The sequence below is a fragment of the Manihot esculenta genome, chromosome 1 (genome assembly GCF_001659605.2).
Source record: "Manihot esculenta cultivar AM560-2 chromosome 1, M.esculenta_v8, whole genome shotgun sequence".
Classification (NCBI taxonomy): Eukaryota; Viridiplantae; Streptophyta; class Magnoliopsida; order Malpighiales; family Euphorbiaceae; genus Manihot; species Manihot esculenta.
Window position 1 is genome coordinate 39827570 of NC_035161.2, and position 18084 is coordinate 39845653.

General features: G+C 34.5%; 3 protein-coding genes across 3 annotated transcripts; 2 read left to right on the plus strand and 1 right to left on the minus strand.

The window, feature by feature from the left end:
* The first annotated feature begins 3053 nt into the window (after positions 1 to 3053).
* On the plus strand, positions 3054 to 5299 carry LOC110613797 (transcription factor MYB61). The gene is made up of 3 exons (XM_021755118.2): positions 3054 to 3481; positions 3582 to 3711; positions 3794 to 5299. Exons 1-3 carry the CDS (start codon positions 3349 to 3351, stop codon positions 4890 to 4892), a joined length of 1362 nt encoding a protein of 453 aa, XP_021610810.1. The 5' UTR covers positions 3054 to 3348; the 3' UTR covers positions 4893 to 5299.
* Positions 5300 to 9531: 4232 nt separating this feature from the next.
* LOC110613803 lies at positions 9532 to 11770 on the plus strand. The gene is made up of 2 exons (XM_021755131.2): positions 9532 to 11047; positions 11271 to 11770. Exons 1-2 carry the CDS (start codon positions 10312 to 10314, stop codon positions 11357 to 11359), a joined length of 825 nt encoding a protein of 274 aa, XP_021610823.1. The 5' UTR covers positions 9532 to 10311; the 3' UTR covers positions 11360 to 11770.
* Positions 11771 to 12400: 630 nt separating this feature from the next.
* LOC110613785 (pectin acetylesterase 6) lies at positions 12401 to 17798 on the minus strand. The gene is made up of 13 exons (XM_021755095.2): positions 17393 to 17798; positions 17145 to 17227; positions 16907 to 17036; positions 16751 to 16824; positions 15319 to 15405; positions 15120 to 15244; positions 14961 to 15021; positions 14724 to 14777; positions 14537 to 14614; positions 14026 to 14131; positions 13764 to 13909; positions 13399 to 13502; positions 12401 to 12813 (listed from the first exon to the last, which is right to left on the minus strand). The coding sequence occupies exons 1-13, from the start codon at positions 17595 to 17597 to the stop codon at positions 12684 to 12686; spliced, it is 1383 nt and encodes a 460-aa protein (XP_021610787.1). The 5' UTR covers positions 17598 to 17798; the 3' UTR covers positions 12401 to 12683.
* Between the last annotated feature and the right edge of the window lie 286 nt (positions 17799 to 18084).

The window sequence follows — 18084 nt, forward strand, 5'->3', positions numbered from 1 at the left end:
CAACACTGCAACTCTCAAAACTAGAAAACATTCTCTCTTTTGATTTTTTTTATTAATTTTTCTTTTGTGGATTGAAACGTGTTGATGAATTAAAGCAAAACCCAAAAATCAATTCCCTTCCCGCCGCCATTGAAGCATTAATTAGCATATGATTATTTATTAAAAAATGATTTTTTTTTGCCTTAATTTTGCTTACCAACTGAGATTAAGAATTTAATATTAATAAAACAGTTAAGACAATAGTTGACGAAAGGAAGCACCGCATGTGCTTGCATATGATTATCTCAGGAGTACATGATGAACTATTGGAGATTATAAGCATCTTTTGTTATGGGTTTTTTTTAAATCGATTTATATATTTATATAAGGTCAGGCCACGTTATGCCCTTACAAGCTGACAAACCTTGATTCCAAAATCAATTACTTATCGTTTATGATTTTGCTTACCAATTTTATATACCATTTTATGATTCTTCATTTTTATTTTAAAATTAGGTTTCCAACAAAGATATATATATATAAGTATTTTTTTTTAACCAAAAAAATTGAAAATTATAATAATCGGCTGTGTCGGTGCAATGCGAGGATGTCAATTGGAGCTGTATGCAGAGAGAAGGGTCCCTCGATCTGAATGTGAACAAATTAAACTTCAAGAGTTCTCCCCTAATAATTAATATAAAATAAAACCAAAAATGAAAAAAAAAATTCCTTCTCAGCTTAAATTTTGATTGGCTGAGTGCTTTAGTATAGTCAAAAGAAAAGGAAATTGCTTTACAACTCAAAATTCAAATTCTCATGCGTACTTATATATTCTTTTTCATTATCAACTTTTCAACAGAAATTAAGTTAGAAAAATGGAAATTTGGGTAACCTCTTAAGTCTTTATTTTAAATAAAAAAATAACTGAATTACGACATTCTTATAAATTTCTTTATTTTAAAGGGAAAAATTTCAAATGCATAACTCACATATGCAACATACGTTTTTAATGGAGTTTGAAAAAAAATTGAATTTTAAATATTACACATATTTGAAAATAAATAAATTAAAAAAAAAAAAGGTGAAAAGGAGGGAAAAAGCCCTCAATCATGAACAAAGGTTTCCTTTTCATGATTTGAGACAGTAGGTGGGGCCCGTAAAGATGGCGTAAGAGATGTGTTATCTGCAGAAATATTTGCACATGCAGATGTTGTCTGGGTCCATTTCTCCTTCAATCACAAATAAATCAACCCCTCACTCTTTCCAAACCCTCTGATCTTAGCCGACTTTCTTCTATTTCCATCTCAGCCGTCTGATCTCCCTTCTTCACATCATCATCATCACCTCACTCACTTCCACATATTGAACTTTCAAAACTAATATTCCATCATTCTAAAAATTCGAAAATTGAAAAAGACTATTTTTCAAACTTATTTACTACTCTTAATTAAATTCAAAAATTTTAAAAATCATAATTAGTTTATAATAATAATTACTATTTAAAAAAATCATGAAGATTCCTGGAGGGTTCTCATATTCAATGCGGGCCACAGCCTCCTCAGATAATGATTTGGAATAATTGGTTGAGTTTTTTTTTTTTTAAATTTCAATCTTCCCATTCCTTTTTAACTGGATTTTGGGTCTAAATATCAATATTATATTAGGGTTTTTGGAGGAATATACCTTGAATTTTTTAATTAATCTCCTCTGAGTCTATGAAGAAAGTGCCCTAATAAAAGGTGGAAACAGCTAGGATTAAGGGCTTCAAAGTAGTTAATAAATAAGATAAATGGAGGGGTGGTCCATAGCAAGAAATTAATCTGCATGCTTTTGTACTTGTTATAATATTGTAAATTATTTCCCATTTGAGCTAGCTAGGGTAGGGATGGACGGAGAATCGGAGAAACCGGCCAGCGAGTGGAGCAAAGCCAGTGGTTGATGGGGTGGACGGTGTCTTTATTAAAGTGGGTTGGCTAAGGCTACGACACTCTAATAATCTGAGAAAAAGTAGCCTTAATCAAGCACTTAAGCATTATTAAGAGAGGAAGGTTATAACTGGTAAAGGACATGCAGCATAAAATCATACAGCTAAAAATAGGGTTTTAGTTGAGAAAATTAAAGAGAAGAAACCAATGGGGGTGGTGCATGTGTATATGCAAAAATGAAACAAAAATACAACTACGTAGTCATCTTCTATCCACAAGAAATATGGTGGACAAAGCATCAATATCTTGAAGCCAAAAAGGGCAAAAATGAAGTTGAAAACTCTTTTTTATCTAAATGGAAATCTTGGTGGAGTCAGGAAATTAGCAACCCTCGTTGTGATTTCTTCACTTATGGGAAGATATCATTTACTTTCAGAAAATAACTACACACTCTCTCTTCTTAATTTCCACCTAATCATCATCAAAACTTTTCTATCTTTTCAACAATTTCCCTTCCCCTTCACACAAAGGCATAAACAAATAATAGTTTACTTGCTAAATGCAAAGAAATATGAAATTAAAGAAAAAAATATTATAACTTGTCGGTTGTTAATGAACTCTTTTATAAACATGAGATGGTAACAGAAGCAGCATTTCCTATTATTTTTTAATTTTTCATTGAGAAGAAAGTGATGAATATTATGAAAATAGGTAATTCTAGCTTATGTCACATCTCTGTCATTCCCTTGAGATTTTTCTTGATCCTGTGGGTTCTTTTACATGGCTTTCAAGCTCATTCAAACAGAAAATCACCAAAACTGCAATATTTTTTTTTTTTTCACTATAAGGAGTTTGGTGTTTATTTACCACATTGAAGATGAGGATTGAACCCTTTTTTCATTTAACTGGCTTGAATTTCTGGCCTAGGTTATGATCAACTTTTTTTTTTATATATATATAAAATTGTCTTCAATGAATTATCAATGAGATGCCCCACCATTCTTGCAAAAGACATTAATTCTCAGACCTCTGATTAGACATATGCAACTCAGACTATTAACTCATTTCTGAACCTTTCAACTAAATAAATAAATAAATATAAATATATAATTGATCTCCAGAAAAAAAAAAAAAAAAGAAAAGAAAAGAAAAGGAAAAAAAAAAAACAGAGAGATTAGGAGCTTATTGACGGCGACTTTTCTCTCTTGAAGGCTACCTTATATTAATTCAACTCCCTTTCTCAGCTGCTACTTCATTTTCTCGGCTCCCTTTTCAACTCTCTGTATGTGTGCTTACATCTTTTCTGCGAAACCATCTACCTACACATCCGTTTCCGAGCCACCTGTGTTAATTGCTGACACTTCACCTGGGATTCAGCAAACTTTGCTGTTTTAGGAAAGATATCTCATCTTCCCCCTTCATTGCTTGGTGGGTCTTACTCCAAATGGGAAGGCACTCTTGCTGCTACAAGCAGAAGCTAAGGAAAGGCCTCTGGTCCCCAGAGGAAGATGAGAAACTTCTCAGGCATATTACCAAGTATGGCCATGGTTGTTGGAGCTCTGTTCCTAAGCAAGCTGGTATCTCACAATAGCCTCATTAATTTCCTCTGTTTCAAGCTGAACTACTACTTCTGCAGTTCACTGATTTCTATCTTTTGTACTTTCGGTGAATTTGCAGGTTTGCAAAGGTGTGGAAAGAGCTGCAGATTGAGGTGGATTAATTACCTGAGGCCTGATTTGAAGAGAGGCACATTCTCCCAACAGGAAGAGAACCTCATAATTGAACTTCATGCAGTTCTGGGCAACAGGTATACATGTGTATATTTATATATTCATAAAAACTCTCTCCTTTGTTCATGAAAAAGCTAGTTAACACTTTTGGGATCTCAGGTGGTCTCAGATTGCAGCACAACTGCCCGGAAGGACCGACAACGAAATAAAAAATCTCTGGAACTCTTGCTTAAAGAAGAAACTTAGGCAGAGAGGCATTGACCCTGTTACCCACAAACCGCTATCCGAGGTTGAAAACAATGGACAAGACAAGAATCCACCTGCCAACAAGAGCCAAGAAAAGGCCTCTGGAGTCTCCAATGAATTGAACCTCCTTGAAGCCAATAATTCTAAGCCCGGGCCAACTTCACAAGAAAAGACACAATCCTACCATTTAGAGGGAAAAGGTTCTTCCAACTCCAAAACTATGAGCAGCAACACCAACAACCACAGTAACAACAGCAATTTGATGTCGCCCATAAGCAACAAGGACTTTTTCTTGGAAAGGTTCGCAACCTCCCATCATGAAGGCTCCACAACCAACTGCCAACCTTCGGATTTGGTGGGGCATTTCCCTCTTCAGCAATTGAATTATGCGTCCAATTCCAGGCTTGTAACGAACTCAATCCCCTCCCATTGGTTCACCCAAACCAGCAAATCTTTGGATATGAACTCAGAATTCTCTTCCAGTTCAATACCCACCATCCTTCCACCAACGACAAGTTCATTTCTTTCCACTTCTATGCCCTTCAAGCCCTCCGTTACTGTTCCCTCCGACGATCCTTCATTAGCATCTTTTCCAATCAATAGTTCACGGTTTTGGGAAGCAGTTGCCCTGAGCAACAATAGTAACAGCAGCACTGGAAGCAGCGGCAACGCCGAACTGCAAAGCACTTTCTTTGAGAGCACAATCTTTTCTTGGGGATTAGGGGACTGTAGCTCAACGGAGAAAGAGGGCCAAAACCAGCTGATGGGAAGCCAACAGGAGGACGTAAAATGGCCAGAATATCTTCATAATCCATTGATAATGGCTGCAGCTTTACAAAATCAAAGTCTTCCGCAATCCTTATACAATGAGATAAAATCAGAAACGCATTTCCTAACCCAAAATTCAAGCGCCGTCTGGCCTCAAAACCAGCAGCAACAAGAACCTTTCCAAAATTCTGATATATGCCCAAAAGATATTCAAAGACTTACAGCAGCCTATGGACATATTTAGCTTTGATAGGCATTCGAGTGAAACCACTGGCATTAGACGAAGAAACTGAAGATGCTCCAACGGATGCTGGCTAGAGCTGTTTCTTTATTTTACAGGTGTGTGCCATAGATTTTTCTCTTGTAAATAGGACTGATACAAAAACATTTCTCACCCTATGGTTTTGAAATATTTGTGAGCCAAAAAAAAAAAAAAACAATCTTTTCTTATTAACTAGCTTTGTTTTAGCTGTTGGGTGTGGGGAGGTAGGATTGCAGAATAAGGGTTGCATATGCCAGTGTAGTTCTCCTCTTTGCCTCATTGCATATGCATTACAGTGTTGCAATTCTCTGTGTTAAGTATCCCCAGAAAAGATGTGAGATTTTTTTTTATTTTAGTATATATTATTTTGGTGTATCCTTTAATAGCAAGAAAACTGAAAACTACATGACGCATCTTTCATGAATTGTTTTTTAATTAACGAGTTGAAGATTGATATGGGTGCCCATCCTTGTCTCCAAGAGACAACAGATTGTAATCACTTTTCTACGAGCTTTATCACTTTTCAGTGCCTTCAACTTTTAGATGATCTATAGTTAAGCAACGCAACACCTAAAACAAGTCTCATTTTTCAATTTCTTGATCTGCAAGTCCCAATCTCTCTCTCTCTCTCACTCTCACACTGTGATCCACACGAGCACACAGGAACACACACACGTGTGGCAGAGAACCCCACAAGTGAAATGATAGTTATTCAGTTGCTATACAATCCGTACAAGAGGATAGTGACTCATAATCTAATAAGGGCCATATGCATTATTAGTCAAGTGTTGTAGCTTCTTAAAGAGATTAAAGTTTACTTTAAGAAAAACTTTATAATTAAAGTAAGAAAACTTCCATTTCAAGGGAAATATTAGTCAATTCTGAGGTGAATCAAGAAATTGCAGATATGGTAACCCCAACCATTGCAGCAGCCACTTGTCACCCTCTGATATTAATTCCTTAATCATCCAGAACAAATAGCTGATATGGTAACTTGTGATTTTAATCCTTTTTTTTCTTGCCTGCAGTTAGATAGATTTTTTTGGTAGTTTTGTTTCTTAAATTCATTTCCAAAGATTTTCTTCAAAGTTACGAGACAAACGCAATAGTTTCTTACCATATTCTCTTTCCATTCATTTGACATAAAAAAAAATTAATAAATTTTTATAAAATCATACATAATAAAATATTCATATATGATGAAAATATTTATAAAAATTTATGATTTAATTAATTGTTTATGATTACATAAAAGTTTTAATTGATAAAAAAAATAGAGAGGGAATATTTTTTTTTTTTTAAATTCACATGAAATTGATATTTTTTATGGATTTTTAAAATTCATATTATTAATTCGTAAGAATTTAATTCAAGTTTTTAACATATGTAATCAATAATTTTTCTTACCACCCTCTTTTTTCCAGAGTAAAGTCTCATATTATAATAAAAAATGCAATGAAAATAAAAATAAATAAAATTCATAAACTGGCGACACAGTTACTTTGAGAATCTGTTGGGCCGTTTCAGTCAGACCCAAATAATAATTTGGGCCTTTGCCCATCTTTTGTGGGTATGTGAATACTGGGCTCCTAATCACAAATCACCACATGATTATTGCACCAGCCCAAGGTGGGTCCCCTTCCTGTTTTCTTTAGGCTTTAGCCTTGCAGAGTGCAGATTCTCTGACCTCAACTCAGACAAAAGCCTTGCTTGGTAACCACCACTTTCAAGTTTCTAAAAACTGTTCAAATTTTTTAAAAAGTTTGAAGTCATTTTTTTAGAAAAAGAATGAAAATTTTGTTTTATTTGTATTTAAAAATTATGCTTTGATCATTATATATTTCATTTATATATTAATAATTTTCATAAAATCTGTTTAATTTTTAGTTTAATTAACAAAATATTTTACATTAATCCATTTAAAAAATCCATTTTAAAAAATAAATAGAGTCCAGTATTATTTATTTGCAAAAAGTAATTTATACATAAAAATATTTTTAGAAAATAAATTATTTTTCACTGTTTGAATATAAGTTAAAAAATTTTCTCTCTATTTTATAATTTTTATCTATATTTTATTTTTTCACTATTTTAAAATTATTGTTTACTTTTATTTTTTATTATAAATAATATATAAATCCATTATTATAATTTTATTTTATTTTTATTATAATCTTTCATTAATTATTTTTTAAATAAATATTTAAAATATTTTTTAATATTTAAGAAAATTTAATATTTTTAAAATAAATATAATTAAGAAAAATTATCTTTTTTTTAATATACGTAAAAACAAATAGAGTGAATAAAAATTATAAAATAGATAAGAATAATATATATTAATAAAATTATATATTATTATTATTATTTTTTTAAAATTTATAAAATGACTTATTCTCTTAAAATTAAAAGTATATATATTTTTTAAAAAAAAGTCAATTTTTCCTTTTAATTAAAAAAATTATATTAATCACTTTTAAACGTTAAAAATATAAAAATATTTCCTGACTTTGATAATCAACGTCTGTAAACTTTACGTAAAATTTAATCTTTTCACTGACGTATTCACTGTCCAATGCCAATTCTTCTTACTCAATCGTTTTAAACATTTTCTTATTTCCGTGTTTAAAATTATTTCGTTCTTTCTCTAATTTTTAAATTATTTATTATCACTATTTTGAATTATCTCTATAAGCAATTCATCTAATTTGCTAGCAATAATTAAAAAATAAAGATAAAGACATTAAATCTAAACCACTTCTCATTCTTAAACAATCCCTTCCACTGTCCAACTTCTTTATTTTAATTATTTTTTTCTTTATGATAATTTTCAATCAGATAAACTTATAAAGTTTAGGCTTATGTCTCAATTGATTAATAATATAAATTAAGTAACGAAGAAGATTTTTTCATTCAAATAATCACCTAAATTTTATTTCTCTTCTGACGTTTAATCTATCTAAATTTCAGTTGATTTGATTTTTTTTTTCAAATTTATTTGATTATATTAATTGTCCACTATTTTTTGACCTTAGCATATGTAAATATGTGTTTTTTTTTTTTCACCATTTATTTACTTCTTTATTCTATATCCAACCATAGCTTTTTTTTTTCTTTTAAAAAAAAAACGATGGAAGTTTCATTAACCTGTTTGTTTGTCTCTGAAAATTTTGGATTTTTATTGTCTCATCTGCAAATGATGCCATTTTAATACAATTATTAGAATTTCCAAGGTTTGACCACAGCCCCAATTATTTAGTCACAGAGTTTTATTAACAATTTCTGTGAAAAGAAAAAGAATATATATAAAAAAAAGAGATGCAGAGAGACAGCCATCCATTCACCATCGGTGCCAGAAATGCAAGTGTGCTACCACGTCTCCAGTTTAACAAATTTAATTTATGGCGTTTTAGTTATTTTTCTTTCATTATTTATAAAATATAAAGTAATCATTATTCCTAATAAATTAACAAATTTATATTTTATTTTTTCATCACTTAACTAAAAGATATGAAAGATTGAGACTCAAACCTAATACTCGTAAAATTGAAATAAACACTTTTATCGTGTCACCAGATAAACTACGCATAATTAATTTCTATTTTTCTTTTCAAAATAAAATATTTGAGACGGTCTTATTTTTATCAGAAATTTTAAATAAATATTTTGTATAGAAAATAAGTTAATACATAGAAATGGATTTCATAATATTTATAATTATCACCAAAAGTAATTATAACATCACCAAAAATAAAGCTCCTCACCGCACGGTTTTCAATTCATCATGCGATCACACGAAGGAGCGTGATTAGAAGTGCACGTGTACACATCTTAACGCCACAGCGACAATTCCAACCGTCCATTTCCATTGACATCTTAAAAAGCTTGTTGAGGAAGGCGACTAGTCAACAAGATCAACGGTCGCTGAGCGGCAGTGTTTACCATACTTGCTTAGCACTTATTTCTGTTTATTAAATTGGTCCAAAGCCTTTTTATGATTATTATATATTTTAGACGGGCCCCAATTAATTTAAAAAATATATTTTTAAAATAAAAAAAAAAAAGGGAAAAAGAGAGAAAAGCAATAGCAGTTCTCGATATGGGGGTAACAGTGGTGACCCACTACTTAGTAAGCAGAGTGTGGAGAGGATAAGTGATGCGTTGGAATGGCTATTTAATGCCACGTGTAATAGTTGATTGAGTCAAAGCATATGGGTGCATCCGTGTAGGTGGTCATTGTTGGGCCTGGTAAGGTGGGCCACAATGGGCCATGGAGAAGCTAACGCAGACAACTGTCCTTTTAAACGCGGTTTGTACATCACTTGATAAACATCACTATCAATTATCAAACCCACCGATAAAATTTATAATCCTTTTCCACCGCCGAAACTGCCCTTAGTGGAATTGAGATGGGCAGTTTCGGAAATGTGTGAAAAGCGTAGGCGGGATGTTTTCAGTAGGTCAGAATCTAGGTACGTTAAAACACCAAATTGACGCATACTTCACTTGCTTTAGCACGCTTTAAAAAAAAAAAAAAAATTCTTACTTATTCCTCCCCTCTACCCATTTCTTTCGTATAACTCAAAAACAGAAAAATAAGAAAAGAATGCGACAGTCCAGGCTGCATAATGGACAAATTACTGAATAATTGGTGCGGTAGATCCCAAATTTTCCACTAGACAGTGATAAAAGATCAGTATAAGAGGTTGAATTGTGGGGTACTTGTGAATTTTGTTACACAATATTGTACAACTAGTAGTCCGTGTAGCCAGAACAGTCAGACCTTGCTCTTGGCAAATGGACCCGTGACCACAGACTTGGACTACCTTCTAGGAAATCGAGTAGCTTCCTCTTTCAATTTTCGGTCGCCTGCCCACTCAGGCACTCGCATGAGGCCTTCAGTGGCTCGCTAGTGTAACCCACTGCAGGGGTTATCTATGTTTACGTGTCACTGTTTTACTGGTGTGGGACACTCGTCCTTTCTCCTGATTCTGTACGTTAATCCTCCCATTATCCGACGTGTGTATTTATTTCTTAATCATTTCTATTATCTAACCAAACGGCGAAACTTCTCATGTTAATTACCGGAATTAGCATTTATTAATTCCCTGTAATCCCGTTGCTAATTACCGTGATTACCCCCTCAGTCTTCGAGTGAGGAGAACTTAAGGGATGAATTTAAGCTCGATCGACACGTGTATGGGGGTAGTGGGAATTTCAATGGGATGACGTTTGTATAAATGGGAATGTTAGCGAGAGGATTATGCTTACCTTCAGCTTATCAGGAAATGAAGATCAAATCATTTTAATGCTATAATTTACTTACCCTTTCCCATACTTTGATCAAAATTTTTGCCTTATTTGCTTTTGTTTTTTGTTTTTCTTTCTCTTCTGGTTGATTATGTTATTAGCTGAGAGCACCAACTTGCTTTCTTCTTCTTCTTCTTCTTCTTCTTCTGCTACTATGCTTGAAGATAATTTGTCTAGGTTGTCTCTGTGTACTAGTTCGATGTATACTATTGAAGATGGTGATTATCCAGATTGCGATGGTATGATGATGTTATCGTCAGGCTTGTCCTTTGAAAGCTTCGATGCAGATGAGGAACTCTCCGATGACGAAGAAGGGATAGGCATGCTTGACCTTTCCTCGGATTCCGATAAGGAAGTTGGATGTTACTCGCTTCCAGCGACACCGCCTCGCCGGAGAAATCGCGGAGGGTTGGTAAAGAAGCAACTTGTTGGTGTTAAGGAGTATGCCAGTGAAAATGAAGCTCGAAAGGGTAAGATGAGAAAGATTATGGGGAGCAGAAGGGCAGTAAGAGAAATATTGGTGGATGGTGATAATGAGAGTAAAAAGAAAGATGAGGGAGCGGGAATGGGTAATTACTACGGGCACTGTAATAGTTTTAGTGGAGAGAGTGAAGGCGGAGGGTTGGTGGTGATAACGAGGCCAAAGGGAGGGAGGAGGTCATTGTGCATGGACTATGAGGAAGTGAAGGCTTGTAGAGACCTTGGGTTTGAATTGGAGCATGAGCGCATGCTGGAAATGCCTAGTCGTGTGTCTCTGTCGGGATCCACCCTAGAGACAAGCAGCGGTGGCAACTCCCCTATTGCCAACTGGCGGATTTCTAGCCCTGGTTAGCGTTCGATACCTAGTGTCTCTTCATTCTCATTCTTGAACATAATTTTGGGTCTAGAAATTGAAATGGGGGGGCTAAGAAATAATTCAATGTTCCCAATTATTGCAGTTTTGCATACAGGCTTTGTGTAGTTTATTGCATAGTTACTTAAAGCTAGAAACTTTTGTATCGATTTGCATGTTTTTTTTTTATGATTATTAACTATGTTATCTATATGCAGGTGATGATCCACGAGAAGTAAAGGCTCGCCTAAAGGTATGGGCACAGGCAGTGGCGCTTGCATCTACGTCTCGACACGGCGGCTTCTGACTGCTAATGTTTTGGCATAGCTCTTCTTGCAACGTTTGATTTTTTTTTTTCCTGTCATATCTAAACCAAACTAGGTTCAAAAAGCATATGCTATGAAGGACACACATAAATGTTGATTTTCAATCTAGGTTGGGTAATTTTAAACATGGGGATGGACTTCACTTTCTTGGTATAAAAGAGTTTCCTTTTTTGAAGGTTATCTTGATCATCTGATTGGTAGATAATTGTGGTGATGGGATTTCAGGTGGGACCGTCGAAGTCTCTGTCACTGATTCTCTTCTGTACATTTTTCAGCTGTTGTAAATATATGAGCAGATGACTGGGGCTGGTCGAATCCCGGTTGACTCAAAACAGTAGATTATGCTATTGTGATTTTTGGAGCTTGTATTCAATTTTCATTGTATTCTGTTACCTAGTTGACAATGTTGTGAATGAGATTGCGTTACAATGAGTGTTACAGAAAGGGAAAAGAAAAAAACCCAACGTTATCAATATCATGTTAAAGTTTCATGTATGGGTAAAACATGACAAATACCAGAGATCGACGATCTAGGAAACATCAGTTCTTCGAAGACCCGAATTGTATATATATATATATGATGAAGGATATATTGGCATTAATCATTATAATGATTTGTTTTCGCCTTTTTTGGAGGGCTCAGTCTGTATTGGATTGATCAAGGCAGAAGCAATGTACGACTACATCTAGGTGAATCAATAAACTTGCCTATCCGACATTCCAAAAACAAATATTTGACTGTTGAAGTTGGTTAAGAAGGTTTATAGTTAGGTAAATTTATGCCTCCCTCGTACTAAAAAATGGGAGTTGGTGAGGCTGTTGAGAACATCTACCTATTTTCATATGTATATAGATCCTATGATTTTAAAGAAATCAGTGTAGTTGACTGTGGCATGTAAGATATCAGCTTGGGAATAACTCAACTATAAGGAGTTTCGAGATATCAGTGAGTGCCAAAATTTTACTTATTTAGTTGGCTATTTTTTTCATGATTTCCAAGTGAACTTTCTGGCAACTCATTTGAATCAAATAAGTTCATCATTGTGAGGTTTTCTACCAAAATTGATTCTCAATGTCTTAAAAAAAAACTCATTTTGATGAAAAACAGAGGCAGCTGCGAGAAGCAACACAAGAAAGACATGATAATTGGGCTGCTGAAAAATTGGCCTTCAATTATGTATTTTACGTGTTCGGGGCTTATGAGCAAGCACATCCACCTGCTGTTGCAGCTCTGTGCACTTCTCCATGTTTCAATCAAGTGTCAATGATCAAACTGAAACCGCCTTCTCCATGTTTAATCAAGTGTCATTGATCAAACTGAAACCCCATGGTGCTTTTGGAAGATATTAATGACATCACAATGGAACTAAGCAGATTTAGCGTGGTAAAGGTTAGTCTTGAGGACTGAGAGAATGATATAGTTGAAGCAACATCACTGCAGAGAAGATAATATCTTCAGTCTAACAATTGAAATTTGAGACAGAAAATTCATAAAAAAGATGGTGTACGAGCCTCATAGAACACCAAATAACCACAGCTTCCATATTCATTCAAATAAGGCAGCTTTATTAAATCCACAGTATATATGTGAGCCAGGCTTGGGCACAAACTTGAACCTCATCAAATGCCAGGTTTAAAATCCTGACTCATAATGACCATGTGATCTAGAGTTTGTATTGTGGTGCTGGTGCAACATTTGGAAGGAAAGATATACAATAAATCATAGGACATGATGAATATGACAAGGATAAGAGAAATATAGAGCTTAGCTTTCTGGAAACATCTCAATTATATTTTATTTTTGAGCCCAGCGAACTTAAAATGTTCTACTGAGATAACAAACAACTAATAATTCACTTGTTCAAAGGCGTTGTAGAAGAATTATGCCAGCCATTGCATTTGCATTCTTCAGCAAGTGATGACTTAGGTCATGATAAATGAATGTTACAATCTCTATAAATAGAAATTTGGGAGATGAATCAAGAAAAAATAATGAGGAACAGACAGGTTCTTCACTCACTTGAAAACTAGATTATGGCAAGTGTTGTCACAGGGGTATGGACAGTCAATGGCTTTAACATCAACTCGATCAAAATACCAGTCTCCAACAGATTGAGCAATCCTCTGCATATTGATAACATAACATAATTATAATGGAAAATTCCATATATAATGAAATTTTCATTCGACGTTCTATAATCCCACAATATACTTGCAGATACATACAAATAAGCTCATTCATTCCCTTATCAGGTTAGACAGCTAAGTTGTTAATATCATATACAAGAGCAGTAGACTGTTTAGAAAAAGTTTTAATTTGAAGAAACAATGTATAGATGCCTCTTTTATATTTCCTACGAAGTTTCTCTGACGGGGAAGAGGTACCTTATTATTGAGGAGGGGAGAATCATCAGCAAACCATGTGTCCTGTCTCTCAGATTGGCAATGAGCAAAACAAGAGTTTATGAATAAACCATTTTGAGTTGACTTTGAGAAGACATATACGGCTTCTAGCATTTGGTTCCTGAAGGCTGTACCGTTAAAGAGACAGGAGAAATCAATATACAAAGGTACCCACGTATCTGTTCTAATTAAAAAGTCCATTAGTAATGGAAAACAAAGCATAGAAAGTAGAACTTTAAGTCACCTTGCAAAATCTGGATCTGTGTTGAATTACATTCTGCATGATTATGCTTGCATGCATCCCAAGAACCATGAGGATCGGCTGATTTTGGAGCAAGACTAGCTTGGAGCTGAAAAATAAACAGAACACATCCAAGTTGTCCAATATTAAACAGAGGCAATATTCAGTAGAGTGGAGTAGCCTTAGCTACTGAACATATCTTACACACGAAGTCTCAAATCAGTTGAAATTTTATGCAACCTATTACTATTATTACTCCTGGTTTCCCATGCCCAGGGTTCTGTATTCAACTCTTCTCATTGAAAAAAATGAGGAAGTCTCATGTCTTTTTGTTTGAACCACGATTGCTGGGAAGGTGAGTGATGGAAGATAGGGTTCTCTGGATAATCTACCATCACCTTGTGGTAGCTTAGCTAATTCAACATGCTTATATGCAACGATATCAACAGCCCTTCCCAAAATACTAGGCGGCAATTGCCATTAAAAGATAACGTGAAATATAAAGGAGGATTACCTGCCATGCATCATAGGCTGCATTGAGAATAAATAATGGAGTCCTAATATTTGCAATCAAATTCTGAGGGAAGAAGCACTGTATGAGATAGAAAGAGAGTGAATTGGTTATTATCTTCTATTAACCTCTCACAGATTAAGATTCATTCATTCAACAGAAAATCAATAAAGAAAAGATTGGTGATTACTGAAGTTGGATCCAGGTGGCTGGTACAAGTACTTGGCAGATCCTTTTGCACTTCCTACAATTTCATATGCATGTCAATATTAAATAGATGGTTAAATACTGAGCATAAAGATGTTGAAATACTGCAACATATTAATAAACCATTGTAGAACTCAGATCAGAGGTTTAGGTTCTGTTAAAGAATGTACTACAAAAAATTAATGAGAGGAATTTTTCACAAGCAAAAAAGTATTTCTACCTGCATCCTAACTACACCTTCATACATATTCCGAAGCGTGCGGTTACCAGACACATCAATTCTACAGCAGATTTAAAGTAAAAATGAAAATCATATATGTTAACAGAACTATACACACCAAAAGAAATCATAGAAAGGTATTAAAGAATCGTTTCTCACACGTCAAGAAAGAGTCCAGCATCACTTAAGCATTTCACATTTGTTGATTGTGGAAACAAGTCCTTGAACTCATCACAGTGTATTATGGATGCCAAGCCTCCAGCAGAGCATCCCGAGAGAAGAGCCTGAAGCATGCGTTCATAAAGTGGCTGGAAATTTGGAAACCAATTGAGAATTAGAAAGGAAATAAATTAAACACCTGAGTGGCAGATTGCATTCCTTCAGCCATTAGTTTCTCCATAGCAGCTGACCAAATGCGTTGTCCTCGAAAATAAAGCTGAGCAGCCTGAAAAGGAAAGTACCTGTAAATGTGCAATTGCAAGTGCTAATGCTAAAACAAAATCTTAATCCAAATCACTTTTCTTACATAACCAACATTAAATGAAATAAAGAGAAAAAAAAAGCACAAAATAAAACTATGCTAGCAAAAATTTCTGATATCAGAACATTTTGCTGTTATGCATTCAATAGTGTGGAAAAGCTTAGTTTGGTTTGTAATCTGTGTGATAATACAAAATCTACCTCCCCCCAAAAAAAAGAGGCAAATGTGGTTCATGAAAAAAACTAGTTGAATCATTTTTTTTTTTGAAATACACTTTCACCCAAATAAAAAAAATACTGTCACATCATCATTAAATCCAACATTTGCAAGTCATTGAGTCATTGAGAAAGCATTTGGTTTAACATACTTGCTTTTGACCGGACTTGAAATATATTTTTTAACTCACAAGCCAATTCAGATACGAAATAATAGGTAGAGATGACACGATTTGAACCCGTGACATTTTGTACTCAAAACAACTGTGCTATTAAACTGGGTCTGAAATTCAAATCTTGATATAAAACACTTTTAAAATTTAAGAGATAGTGTTTTGTTCTTTTAGAGATAATGTTTACTTGATGCAAACACTAATTAGTAGAATTAATGAATTCCAAAAACTGGATTATTGGTAAAAACAAAAAGTTGATTTTTGGTAAAAATACTTTAAAATAACGTCAAGCAATTTAAGTGTTTGGCTAAAAAGATGTTTAAAGATACCTTAATTTACTAAAATGGACAATGTGGATAGACAATTGAGTGTGGTAGTTGGTAAAATAAGAAAAATGTTGATATTTTAAAAATTATTAGGATAGTATTGTCTTAGCCTTGGTCAGAGACTAGTTTTAAAATAAGTTTTATGAGAGGATCTTGTGACTTTTTCTTACAACTATATGGTTAAAGATTTTTTTAAAAAAAAAAAAAAAATCTTTGACCCCTCCAAAGTTTTTAATTCTAGATTTGCCCCAATATTGCCATTGTATGACAGGCATGGATTTCAGAGACCAAATCAGATTAATAGAACTAACGGGTCTATTGGAGGGTGGAAGGAATATTTTACCAAGATGAGCTTTATCAAGCACCTAGATTCTCGACACTATCATTAATTGAATATAACTGTGATACTGTCAGAATTCTAAAGAATGCCAAACACCAATATTAAGTGTAAAGACAATATTCCATAAATACAACATGATTTGATACTGAGTAAGTTAGCGACTGAAGCAGGAAAGTGGTTTAAAAACTTCCATTTGATGCACACCAATTGTTCACAGTAATTGCGAAGAACATATACTTAAAAGTTTAAACCAACCTCATTCTTACTGTCCCCACTGAAAGACGCCCCATCACAGTATCTCAGCTTGACCCTGTTCCAGTTAAAGAAATCTGCAACCATACAAAGGAATCAGAATTTGGAACCTCTAATCAATATAGCAAGAGCAAAACAAGTGTTATGTCTTGGAGAAACCAGGATTTTCTTCTGCTTTATTGCTTAAAATCCCAGTGAATGGTATTTGCTTTTCCATAAATTTCGATGAACCGCGGCGTGTCGTTTTCCTGAAAACACAATTCTTGATAGTATCGCACCAGCCACCTCCCTGCACCAAGCCACATTTTAGTTAAGTCGAATCTGCTAATGTTTTACTGAGATAACCAGTTTTAGAATCAGAACCAGAATCCCAATACCCAAAAGTTGTCTCACAAACCTCCAACTGAATGACCCAGCTGTTTTGACCCGATCCAGACCCGCGATGCAAATGGTAACCAGGCAGTGTTCCGTCCAAGCAGACTGACATGAGAAGCCATTAAAACACAAAACATTCTCACGCTAGTATTGAAATGAAGCATTCGAGGTTACAATTTCTTATCAAACGACCCATGAACAGTACGAATAACGCATTTTGGTTTAATAAACAAATGCCAATACTTGGATATATAAGAGATTGTGTCGTACCAGCTCCTTTGGAGTCAGCTCCCTGGATAAGAGTTAGGTCGACCATAAGAGGTTGAGCAACAGGTGAAGAAGGGGACCCCGCATCACTCTCCAGGAAAGAAAGAGTTTTGAAATCTTCAAAAACATCCAGAGATCCGGCAAAAACCAGCCCAATCACACTACAGGCGTATAAATAGGCCACCAGTCTCCCCTCCCTCTTCATCATTCTCTGCCTATCCAAGAAATGTTGGGAAAACCAGAGGCAGAGGAGGCTTGAGGCTTATTGGAATCGGCCACTCAGTGAGTGGTGTGCTGGAGAAGTCGAAGAAGAACCGTTAGGCCAAGGTGATTCAATTATGAATCTGTGCAGGACAAGAACTGAAAGCGCATTTTGTAGAGCACAACTATATTACCATATACGACACTTGCCTGCTATAATAAATAAACAATTTTTTTGAAAAATATTGTTAATTTGTTAGCATTTTTTTAGAATTAATTATTTGTCTGTCTGATATTTTTACTAGGAACGAAACCCACCTCTAGAAAAAGAAAAAAAAAAAGGGCGAAAGAAGGGACCACCAAAGACAAAACCGTGAAAAGTGAAAATAGACCTCTGTCTGTCTCTGGTGTTCTGCCATTATCTCCTACTTTCAACGCTATACAGCTGTTTTCATCATCCATCGGCGACCGACACCACATATTTCACCTTTTTA